This window comes from Anabrus simplex, chromosome 2 (assembly GCF_040414725.1).
Source record: "Anabrus simplex isolate iqAnaSimp1 chromosome 2, ASM4041472v1, whole genome shotgun sequence".
Classification (NCBI taxonomy): domain Eukaryota; kingdom Metazoa; phylum Arthropoda; class Insecta; order Orthoptera; family Tettigoniidae; genus Anabrus; species Anabrus simplex.
Genome location: NC_090266.1, coordinates 1,224,738,007 through 1,224,751,321, shown reverse-complemented (window position 1 = coordinate 1,224,751,321; position 13,315 = coordinate 1,224,738,007). Strand labels below are relative to the sequence as shown.

Below are 13,315 nucleotides of genomic sequence, written 5' to 3'. Positions count from 1 at the left end.
TAAATTCAGTTAGACTAGACATCGAGCTTCTATATACCTGAAACCAAGACTTAGTCTCTCCTACGAAAGCATTTCTTCTCTACTACTCTCATAAATACCATCGGGTTGAACTCTTTCCCAGAAAACTTAGGTAAATCATGATCTCTAGTGATTAAACCATTATTTACAATTATTTCACCTACATTTCTACTATCACGCACTTCTTGCTGGACTACTCTCTGGCAACTCAGAAATTTTTCTTCCACTGTTTCCTCAGCCTTTTCTTGAATTTTTCTTAATTCCTCCTGCAACTTTTCTTCCGATTCTCTCACCTTCTCTGATCATTATTTTCGTTCACTCTCTAGATCACCTGCTTCTCCAAGTTTCCTTTCCACATGTTCTACCCTACTAATACATTTCCTAGTTTCTTGCCCCACTGTATTGGTTATCTTTTCAAACCTTTCTTCCACTAACTCATTGATTTCCCCTTTTTAGACTCGATCTTGGCGCCTAATTCATCAATCTTATGCCCTTGTTTGATGCATGTCTCACTAACTTGCTCGATTTCAGTATGGAGATTGCTCCGACCCAATTCCATCTCAGCTCTGATGTCACTACACTCCCTATTTACCTTACTTTCTAAATTATTAATTTGCTTACTTATTTCTAACACCTTATGATCTATCTTATTACTAACATCATCGATCTTCTTATTAATACTAATACCCTGAGCTTCAATTTCCTCACTAATGACCGCTTCAATTTTCTCACTCATAATATTATTCTGAGATTCAATTTTCTCACTAATGACCGTTTCAGTTTTCTCACTCATAATATTATTCTGAAATTCAATTTTCTCACTCGTAATATTATTCTGAGATTCAATTTTCTCACTCATAATATTATTCTGAGATTCAATTTTCTCACTCATAATGTTACTCTGAGATTCAATTTTCTCACTAATATTATTCTGCTCAGTCATTTTGGACATCAGCAAATTAAATAAACCAATGTCAATCACCCCTTTACTTTGATCTTGCGTGACAGCGTTTTCCTCAGTCTCTACTATTTTCTGACTTTCAGCAGGTCCCATCTTAGTCACCAACTTCCTATTTATGTTACCACCTTGGATTTCCTTGGACACAATAACCTCAGCCTCATCACCTGACTGCATATTGCCATCCTTTCCATCTTTGGTTTCCTACTAATTTTTCGTGATCTCAAAGCTATTTCCCCTTGCACTTCCTCTGACATTACCCCTTAAATACAAACTTCAACAAAATGACCTTCCTAACATTACTCGGTGAATTTAATATGTGCGTACTCATTAAAAGAACTGATCCATGTATATTGCCATTCAGAAACACTTTTTCTGAACCTTTCGAGCCCCACGTTGGGCGGCACGTTGTGGCTATTCCAACCACTACTCTTATACCTTCATCTCCTTCACACAATATACATTACATTTGTTTGAGCGCCAGTTGCTTTTTAAATAAAAACAACAAAATTTGGTGGAGCATACCTCTTATATCAATTATCTCAAGGCGTGAGGTGATAAACTCACATATCTGGCAATATACAGGGATATGGATCAGGACAATATTCAATTACTGTTGCATTTCCACAATTGAGGATTGTACATGGAACTGGAATCACTTATTATAATTAAAATAAAACTGAGTTTATGACTATAATTTACGTCACAATGAACAAGCATTGACGTCTTTTAATTTAACAAAAAAAAGTATATATAGTGAGATTTGCGGTAATATTAAAAAGAAAATGTAATCTAAACAAAAAAGCTATTGGCATGAACTTGAAGTGAGATGTGATATCGCCGCTGATTACATTCTTCTTCATGTTATGAATACATAACATGTCTGATGCTTTAATTACCTGATGTCTGCATACACCGCTGTTGAACTTGAAATTCTTGGGAAAACCTATGAGCTGAAGTCGGGAGCCGTCTGCTGTTATCTTCTTATATAACAAGGAGTTGGCGTACATACCATGTACGCGTGTAGGGAGCTCCAATGTAATTACGTCCACTCAATATATTATAAGAAATAGGAAAATATTATTGAAATATCTTGTGAAGTACATCCTCACAAGAAGATGATGTTTCTTTATCAGCATAGTACCCGTCTCTGCTCGGATACAACCACCACTTGTAGACCTCGATTATTACAAGACTTCTTCAAACACAACTCTTAGCTCTGACCATCACTCTAAGACCACTTCTTCCATTTGATACATCTGACTGATACATATGATCTGATACCTCTCACCACGTTGCATCGACTTTATAACCTGGCGATGACGACTAATCTCTGTTCATCCCTTCCACCTCAACATACAGTAGCTGGCGAATACTGACACTTGGTCGAAATCACGTGCCCACGCACTGATGTCATCAGTCATGTGTCGTATAAGCGTACCCAAGTGGATTACAGTTGACTATGCTGCATGAGTCATCGGAAAACCTACTTGCACATAACATTCTCAGTTAAACATAGCCTCGATTGCAAAATACTCTGCCAACACATCTGGCTAGAGTTACAAGCCACAGAATGACTATCAAACCAACAAATCTCACTTACTAATATATAGCATAATTACAAACATATTCACTTAACCTATGATTAAATACAATAATATGCGTGATACCTAATTATTACAGTGTAAATGATGAGAAACAGAATATAAAATCTAATGAATCGGGTTAATAATGATAATAATAATAATAATAATAATAATAATAAATACTGAATGGAATCTCTAACCCTGTTGTACGGTTACAACATAGATGGGCTCTTTCCTGATGAACCTCAGTTCTTCTGTTTTTGTGCCTTCTTTTCTAGTGTCCTTAAGTAATCTTACTTCTTTCTGTTACTCTCTCACACCTCACTGACCTGCCATTGTGCTTATCCTGTTATGTGTTCTTCCTTATGCTCCAGGTTTTTTGTTTCAAAGTTCTCTGCCCTGTAACCCCATGACATACTGTGATAGTTTAAATCAGTAAGGCCCAGCTTGACAGGATGTGCATGGAGTGTAGATGGTCCTGTAATAGTAAATTTGATACTTAATGCTTTCAATACGGATGTTGCTAAAACTTGTTATTTATTAAGACCTTTCTACCAGGTGTATGTATACGTTTTTGCCAGGTTTTATGCTAAATAAAAACATAATTATCAAGGGAAATTCATTTTTTTGTTTACTCAAAATACTGGACTTCGGCTTCTACAAACTTTGTGCATCTTTCAGGTAAGTTATGAATACCATGCCAGAAAAACTACTTGTCTTTTGCAGCAAACTATGCGTCGAGCCATTTTCCAACTTCCTCAAAATTGCTGAAGTGCTTCTCTGCGAGCGCGTGCCCCGTTGATGCGAAGAGATGATAAATGGCGCCAGGTTGGGGAAGTACGGCGAATACGGAAGGATGTCCCATCCAAACGACTTCAAGATGTTCTTCATTGGTCTTGCTGTGGGACGGCGCATTGTCGTGTAACAAAATCACTTTGCCATGTCTTCTGGACCATTCCGGTCTTCTGTCGATCAGTGCACGATGTAAATTAATCGTTATTTGGTGATAGCGTTGTACATTAACGGTTTCGCCGGGCTTTGCCTGCAATTGCTTGTCTTTGCACTTTTGTGGTCTACCAAGGCACACACTGCTTTAACATTAAATCACGTTTAAATTTCCATGTCTCACGTGTTCTATTATAAGAAATTAATTGACCTTTTCAATACAATACAACAAATACAATTTATTTCTTGTAATTGCACTTTAATACGGAACAAATATGGAATTTATAGCTTATAATCACATGTTCTAATCGATGGAGCGTGTTCACCATATGTTTCTACCAGCATATGATGACTTTCTACAGCCTTTTTCTTTTAATTAAATCAGAGCTGACTCCCTTCTTACAGAATACTGTAAGAGGGATTCAATTAAGTGGAAATGTAGTAAGCAGTCTGGCCTATGTTGGCGACTTGGTCTTAATGGCAGATTGTGCCGAAAGTCTGCAGTCTAATATCTTGAAACTTGAAAATAGGTGCAATGAGTATGGTATGAAAATTAGCCTTTCAAAGACTAAATTGATGTCAGTAGGTAAGAAATTTGAGAGAATTGAATGTCAGATTGGTGATAAAAAGCTGCAACTGGTAGATAATTTCAAGTATTTAGGATGTCTGTTTTCCCAGGTTGGTAATATAGTAAGTGAGATTGAATCAAGGTGCAGTAAAGCTAATGCAGTGAGCCCGCAGTTGTGATCAACAGTATTTTGTAAGAAGGAAGTCAGCTCCCGGACCAAATTATCTTTACATCGGTCTGTTTTCAGACCAACTTTGCTTTACGGGACCGAAAGCTGGGTGGACGTAGGATATCTTATTCATAAGTTAGAAGTTACAGACATGAAAGTAGCGAGAATGATTGCTGGTACAAACAGGTGGGAACAATGGCAGGAGGTTACCCGGAATGAGGAGATAAGGGCTAATTTAGGAATGAACTCGATGGATGAAGCCGTATGCATAAACCGGCTTCGATGGTGGGGTCATCTGAGGCGAATGGAGGAGGATAGGTTACCTAGGAGAATAATGGACTCGCTTATGGAGGGTAAGATAAGTAGAGGGAGACCAAGACGGCGACGGTTAGACTCAGTTTCTAACGATTTAATGATAAAAGGTGTAGAAGTAAATGAGGCCACAGCACTAGTTGCAAATAGAGGATTGTGGCGACATTTAGTAAATTCACAGAGGCTTGCAGACTGAACGCTGAAAGGCATAACGGTCTATAATGATGATGTATGTATTGTGTTAAATTAGAAAAGCAATGCGTGCCGCAAATGTTCTTTTATCAGGCACGAACGTCGACGGGATCACTGAACGATACAGCACAGACGCCAGTGTTTTGCGGGCTCAACTTGTGTGTGTTGGTAGGTTAATATCAGGCGAAAAAACTGACGAATGTGTCAGATTTATACGCTGCGTACTGTTCGCTGGCGCTATCTCTTAGTGCAACTGGAAGGGAATTAAGCACACACCTGGTAAAAATGAATTTACAAAATATGGCAGTCGCAGAGTGACTATTACAACAAGCTGTTAGGAGACTGGAACAGAGGACCTTAGAACATGGCTTTCAGTTTTCAACTGCAATGACTCTGTTGTTCACTTCTGTCGGAAGCGCGCTCTTCACTCCCATCCTGAGCTTTATTTGGTGTGGGGGGGGGGGGCGCGTCGCTCATCCTGTACTTGATACAGATTTCTTGGGCTCCTTTTTGACAGTAAATTATTGTGGGAGCCGCGCATCCGCTAAGAAACTGAATATTTTTAAGGTACTGTGTGGGGGCAAACCGCACATTGCTCCTACGATTTTATAGGGCTCATATTTTATCCAGGCTAGACTTCGGCAGTGCAGCATATGGATCAGCAAGGCAAAGCATCCTTGTGTAACTAAATGGCATCCATCACAGCGGAATTAGGTTGGCAAAAGTAGCGTCCCGTACAAGCCCCATTGCTAACCTGCTCGCTGAATCTGGTGTGCTGCCTTTACACCTGAGGGACGAACAAATACTATTGTTCTGTGTTGCAAATTTGTGACAGATGCCACTTCACCCAAGCTATACCTGCATATTCGACAATGCAAACCATCGGCTGTACAACATGGCGGTTGGTATATGCTTGGATAGCACTTGCAGTTCCTTGTCTTGTCAGACGACCTCCGTGGTTAATTCGATGACCTGAATTCATCCTGGATCTGCAAACTGTGCCTAAGGTGAACACTGACTCCTCCATTTATTGGAGGCTTTTCCTCTCCATTGTTGGCCGGTATCCAGGTTCAGTAGTTATTTACACGTTTGGTTCGCGGGGAGAATTGAAAGTAAGCTGTGCGTTCATTATTGTTTATGAGCGGTTGCGTTTTCCTCTTCTGGAAACCTGTAGCACGTACACAGTAGGGCTCAGTGGTATCCTTGCAGCTCTGCGGTATGGGTAGTTCGATGAGCGCTGTCACTTTCTGCTGTGTACCAATTCCATGAGCTCGTTACAATCTATTGACGCATGTTTCCTGCGGCACCTTCTGGTGCTGCTCGCCTGGAATACTAGCACCAGAATCACCTTTTTGTGGCTCCCAAGCCACATGGGAGTAGCAAGAAATGAGTTAGCTTATAAGGCTGCCAAGGAGGCAGTCACACTGCCGCCGTTACTTGCAAGGTTCCAGCCAGTGATACTCGTTCTCAGCTGAGACATTTGTTGATGTCCCATTGGAAGCTGGAGTGGCTGGTCACTCCTCTTTTAAATAAGCTGAGAGCTATTAAAGGAACTACGAAGGTATGGTATAGTAACTCACCCCTACTTACTGAAGGGTGTGTTCTTGTGGTGATCTGACCGTAGTACAAATCCTTACGGAGTGCGTGAACCTGGCTGATCTGCACCATAGTCTATAACTTAAGAGTACCATGTCCCTCATTCTTGAGATGACGAGCATTCAGCAGACCTAGTCATCCGTTTTATGAGGGATAGTGGCTTGTTTTATTCTGTATAAAAGTGAAATATCTATTTTTTAAATTCTTATTTTATTGTTTTTATTCTGTTGACTCTGGTTTAGTCTCTGTTGTGTATTTTTAATGTGTTTTTTACTTTTAATCTGATGTATGATTTCATTTCAAAGACAATGCCTTATTCCATTTTTATATGTATTTTAATCTAATTTTAAATCAATTTATAAGAAAATAAGACATTGTGAATTAGATCCACTGATTATTTTAAATTCATAACCATTTCCTTAATAATATTTTTTTAAATTCTAGTCAGTGGGTAAATTTTAAATTCTAATTATCATTCCATTTTGATTCATCTCACACCATTAGGGGCCAATGACCTAGATGTTAGGCCCTTTAAACAACAACCATCTTCATCATAATCATCAGACATGAAGTATAATGATGTGAAATCGATATAATGACCAAATTTCAGCTTTCTTTGCTTGTATTACACTCAGTAGTGCTAATTTCCTTCCAGATGTGAATTTGCTTCACTTTGGCAATAAGGATGGGGAATGTATTTACCAGATCAATGGAAGAAAATATGAAGAAAAATCAAGAATTTCTTACGGAAATGAATAAAATTACTGTAAGTAATGAAATTTTGTATATCTTGTATATTTATTTCAAAATCTAGTAACGTGTGTCCAATTCTTCATGAGCTGTAAAAGACTTGTTAAAAAGCAGAAATTCACAAAACATGGATGCGGGAGTAAGAGTGTGTGTTGAGGCTCTTGCCTGCTACTCTTAAGCTCATGTTCTCAATTTGCTGCTTTATTGTTGCCGTACCATTCACACAAGAAAGCGTGTGAAACATACAATGCCTCATCGTTGTAAGTTTCATTTCCGCATTGATTGAATACACGTATATGGACAAGAAAGATATTCCACCTATCAATACTATTTATTATGAATCAGACTAACATCAGTACCGCTTTCCACTGTATACAGTCATAATCAGGTGATAGATCACAATATTACATCCATTAGGCATTGGTATATGTTACAAAGATGTCGCCATCCATTAGCGCATCCGGACGTCTAATGGGGTTGTGGGTTAGATGTTAACGTCATGTTCATATAAGCGTATGAAGTTATATATTCCTATAATGCATATATGAATACATTACTTAGTCAAATACAACATCCTCAAGAACTGTTTACGAGCTCAAAATCAATCAACATAAACATAGGCGCACAAGACCCCAATGAGGAAGCCTGGAGAAAGAACATTGCAAAACATGAACTTTTAAATTCAACAAGTGTTTTTACATACATGTTTCCAATGTTTTAATGTGTTTAAATTCACCAAGTGTTTTATATATATGTGTGTGTCATGTGTTTTAATGTGTTTAATGTATATGTACAATTTATTTTAGTCTAATTATGCTTTTTACTACCATTTTTAATCTCAGAAACAATTTTAACCCCACGTAATCGCAAATGATATGACGATAACATCTAACCCACAACCCCATTAGACATCCGGATGTGTTAATGGATGACGACATCTTTGTAACATATACCAATGCCTAATGGCTGTAATATTGTGATCTATCAGCTGATGATGACTGTATACAGTCAAAACCGGTACTGATGTTAGTCTGATTCATAATAAATAGTATTGATAGGTGGAATATCTTTCTTGTCCATATACGTACAATGCCTCAGCTAAGAATTTTTTTTACTGATACAACATTTAAACTTTCAGTTTAAGTAATGTGCTCAAACTCCCTCATACCGGATGTTAAAATATTAGTGATAGAAAAACAAAGAAATGCAGGTTTTTCTAGTCTGCTACTTTACCTAATTAGGGCATCGGTGTACAAAATGTGATCATTCGTTCTGTTAATAATGTTGTTTTTGTTTTCATACTTCAGTAATAACCAAAGCCCGGATTTTCATGCCGTAACAGGTTAGATTGCAAACTAAATTCGGTTAATAGGAAGTGTCGGCCACCCGCTCTTCCATAATGTAGCAAGAGTAACATAAATTATAGGAGTTCTGATGGACCGTAACCTTAATTGTTATTTAAACTCCATAGCATAATCGTTGTGAAGGTAGACTATAATTGCTGCTCGCTTCAGAAACTTTGCATTGTAACCTAATAATGCATAAAAATCCGGGCTCTAGTAATAACTGTGTATTACAAGACATCAGCTGATAAGAGGTAGTTATCACTGCACATCGTCAAACTTAGCTTATTTAAGCTGAATGTTGAAAAGTATCTACTGGGCTCGATAGCTGAAGTCATTTAAGTGCGGTCAGTATTGGGGGGACAGTGGGCTCGAACCCCACTGTCGGCAGCCTTGAAGTTGGTTTTCTGTGGTTTCCCATTTTCATACCAGTCGCCACGGTCGCTTCGTTCCTATTCCTAGCCCTTTCCTGTCCTGTCATTGCCATAAGATCTGTGTCGGTGCCACGTGAAGCAAATTGTAAAATATACAGGGTGTTTCAAAAATAGGGGGCATAATTTCAGGTATGTATTTGTTACATGTAGACAATCAAAATAGTGCATTACAACATGTGTCCGGAAATGCTTCATTTCCGAGTTATGGAGTTCACAACACTGAACTTCACCGGAACGTTTTTCTTCGGCAAGTCATTGTCATTACAGAAGTAGTTCAAAATGCCCACCTCCTGCTTGAATACAGACCTCATATCGATGTCTCATTGACCTGCGAACACGATCCCAAACTCCAGGAGTATTGCGTACTGTCCTCACACGTTGCCACAATTCGATTCCGATGGGTTTCCACAACAGGCACCGGAGACGAATACACCGATGATTTTAAATGCCCCCCCCCCCAAGTAGAAAACGAGAGGGCTCAGATCAGGTGAGCCTGGAGACCAAGCAATCGGGCCACCTCTACCTATCCATTGATCAGGAAACATTCGACCCATATCAGTGAGACATGGATGAGGTCTGTATTCAAGAAGGAGGTGGTCATTTTGAACATCATCTTTAATGACAATGACCCGCGGAAGAAAAACGTTCGGTGAAGTTCAGTGTTGTGAAGGCCATAACTCGGAAATGAAGCATTTCCGGACACATGTTGTAATGAACTATTTTGATTGTCTACATATAACAAATACATACCTGAAATTATGCCCCCATTTTTGAAACAGTCTGTATATATACAGCCCACAATACGTCGAATGATGTATTCTGTAGGATGGCTAAAATTGTTTTGTGACCTTTTTCTGAGGCCACCTTTTAGACAGTAGGAAATGTGGCAGTCCTTGTGTGTTTGTGATTGGAATATCCAATTAGTTGTTGGCTGTAACTCGATTTGAGTATATGTAACTTCTTCCTGCATACAGCGACCAGTTCAACTCAGTTTATGGATGTGTTTGCGATGACTAAACAGACCAGTCTTGGCATAAAAAATACATACGCCCATACAAATCACACTGAATGGATGCAGGAGGTCGGGGTTGTAATTGACGGAGTTTTCTTGCTTGCCGCTTGGCCTCCTGATGTTTGCGGCGTTCTCTTTCAAACAAGTTGACAGCGGTTGATGTAGTGTTCCGCCACATTGAACGGTCCCCAGCACATTCTTGCTATGTCTGTATATTTATACCAGTTATCTTCATGATGTGTTTCAGCTGGACCTTAAAACACTTGACGCAAGTGCGATAAACGGATATAACTTGAAAACAATATTCACTCACCCATGGGTAACTAATACAAGTATCGAGCTCGAATTATTATTATTATTATTATTTTATATATATACGGTGGACTCCGCTTATTATAATCACTCTGGGAGGAAGATAATTTGGTAACATTAACCGATTGATAACAGTAGCCGAAAAATAAAAATTGATAGGCAGCCTACTGTATTTATTCATAACCCATATGCACTGCAATGAAACAGATGCCGGTACACAGCACTGCAATACAGTTAACTGTTTTCAGCTATGTAAAAAGTCTCTACTTGTTGTTTCCTTTTGGTTGTCTCCCAAAAGTCCATTAATGAATCTATCATATTCATAATGTTTTTGGAAGTCCACTGACCTACGCTGAACACCTCGTCGCAAGATATCTAGCGACCATCGCATTTCAGCATTCGTTGGTGTTGGGGAAGTTTGGCAACATCGTCATCAGCATCACTATCTTCTGCTCCGGACTCTTTACCTCTCATATCTAATCCTGCGGCAGTAACTGCCTCACATATGTCAGCTTTTGTATGTTTCGCATCAGTAATGATGCCCTCATCAATGTTCATCCATTCCTGAAATTCGTCTTTCGTTAAGCCTCTCCTCTCCTTCTGGTAACTCTCTTGTATGCAGTCTACTCGCATACTTGAGAACGAAATCCTTGAAAGCAAATGTGATAACATAAACCGAATTCATGAAAATGAAATGTCGTATGTCCTTTAGTGCCGGGATATCCCAGGACGGGTTCGGCTCGCCAGGTGCAGGTCTTTCTATTTCACGTCCGTAGGCGACCTGCGCGTCGTGATGAGGATGAAATGATGATGAAGACAACACATACACCCAGCCCCCGTGCCATTGGAATTAACCAATTAAGGTTAAAACCCCGACCCGCCCGGGAATCGAACCCGGGACCCTTTGAACTGAAGGCCAGTACGCTGACCGTTCAGCCAACGAGTCGGACACCGAATTCATGATCACAATAAACGGAAGATTTTTCAATGTTTCAGTAGTCTATTTGTCCGTTCGGGACTTCATATAAGTGATTATATAATACGGTTGATAACATTATCCGTGATTACAATAAACGGCGCCCAATGTATGTATGTATATATATATATATATTATTTATTAGAGAACTGCTGATCTTTAGTGTCTGAAACAGCTGTACGAACGAAAGTTCTGGACTCCGCTGCTTGCTGCAGGAGTGAGAGAGACAGCGCGAGAGGGGAACAGGCCGAGTGACGTAATCGCCACATGTTCTCGACTTCCCTTACGGAATACTCTGGCAATATTTCTGTAACTTTTGAATGGCTTAAGGTACAGAAATGAGAGCTACACCAACGTGAAGCCCACATTTTCAAAGGATAATAACCGAAATTTGGGGTTAATCCATCCAGTAACTTTGAAGATAGTAAAGGTAGAAGTTTGTCGTACGAAACCACTTTTCTGTCGCTTGGGGCAGTGAACCAGCAGCCCACAGCGGAGTGAACGACTTGACAGCTATACTCCGTTGAAGTCCGCAACTCAACCATGGGAGATTATGCTGCTGCAACGCGTTACGCAAAGTTAAAGTGAATCGTGCCATAATAGTTAGAATTTCGTCGTGCGAGACCGCGATACTGGGAAATTTCAACCGCATCGTGAACGTATGAAATGTTTTAAAGCACTTCAAAGTTGAACTTCGTGTTACAAGACTTAAGAACTTTTCTACCAAGTTGAGAACTTGTGATCTTGAATGTGTACTCAGGTTGAATTTAATACAAGTGCTAGACTTGTCAATTTACAGCGCATTGTAGACTCAACTATTTTCATTGTGTATTTGAACTCTGTCACTATCACGTACTGTGATAAGAACATTGGAAGGACTGTGCGCGATAATTTAAACTTATGACTGTTGAAGACTTATGAATTTCGAGACGTTTCGACGTGTAAATATGATTTTGAACTGTTTAAGGTGTTATGCTAGTCAAATACTCAGTGATTAGTAAGATTAAATGTGGTCAGTTTTCTCGTATTTTGCGATTGTTAGAACAGGATTATTAGAAAAGAGACTGAACTTTAAGGACATTTTATGTCGGTAATAGGAAATATGGACTCTTGTTAGGCTAATTCACACAGAAAATCTACTTAAGAAGTGCATTCTAGAATTTTAGAGACTGTCGCATACATCGTGTGAACTGAATTTTTGCATGATTTCCCTTTGTCTGTGACCCTGATATTCATGCTGAACTTACTACGTGATTTTGAATATTCTAAACTGTGCCCAGTGTTCAGTTCCATGCTATACGAACTGTGCATTTAAAATTCGTAACTTAAGAAGTGATTTCAGTTTTATCGTAAATATTTTCCACAGAGACCTGACTTGTATTTCAGACTGTGCTAAAAGACTGTGTTATTTCGAGTCACATGTTAAGTGCTGCGTTATAAAGTGCAAGTATGAACTGTGCTTTCAAACTCATTTAAGTATAAAGAGCAACTAATTACTCTTAACTGACAGTGCTACGTCTTGTATTATCGTGCAAATTGAACTTTCCCGTGTGTCCATTTTCTCTGTGACAAACACCGGAAATCTTGGCAAAGTGTCGAAACCTCGTATTACTTTAAACATCGAATCCAGCGTGGGACAGGCAACATCGTTGGAGATAATTGGTGACATCGAGAGATGAAACGTGGTTCGCCGCTTTTGGTGCTGAGTTCGACCTCAGACTGATCGTCGTGAGAGTTCCAGCCGCCGAGCTGCGGAGCCGCATTCAACCATTCCTGTTGCTGAATTCAGGTGATATCAGTGCATTTTACAATCTTTCTTGGGTGAATAATCCCATCATATTGCACTAAAACATTTACTGACTTATTGCTAAGGCTGTCTATCAACCACAATACTCTAGTGCTACGTTAGTCAAGTGCAAGTGCCTAATCCATAAAAATACTTTGGTTGCGTGAATTTCAATTGTACTACGTATTGAAACTGTAGGAAGTAAATTAACAGAACTGTAGGTATATTTATAACGATTTAAAAAGACTTGAGGATGTTTGAAGCAAGTGTAATTTGGAATCTTTCTATTACAACGTAATTGGACATTAGGAGTTTTCTGAAGAAGTGTAATTTGAAATCATTCTGTTACAACCTAATT

General features: G+C 39.1%; 1 protein-coding gene across 2 annotated transcripts in view; it reads left to right on the top strand.

Moving 5' to 3' along the window:
- The window catches only part of LOC136864822 (plasminogen receptor (KT)), a 239,865-nt gene that overhangs the window by 106,072 nt on the left and 120,478 nt on the right, over window positions 1-13,315 (top strand). For both annotated transcript variants that reach the window (XM_067142263.2, XM_067142264.2), the window contains exon 2: window positions 7,000-7,110. In XM_067142263.2, the coding sequence (XP_066998364.1) occupies window positions 7,030-7,110 (81 nt within the window). In that variant the 5' untranslated portion in view covers window positions 7,000-7,029. The remainder of the gene's footprint in view (window positions 1-6,999; window positions 7,111-13,315) is intronic.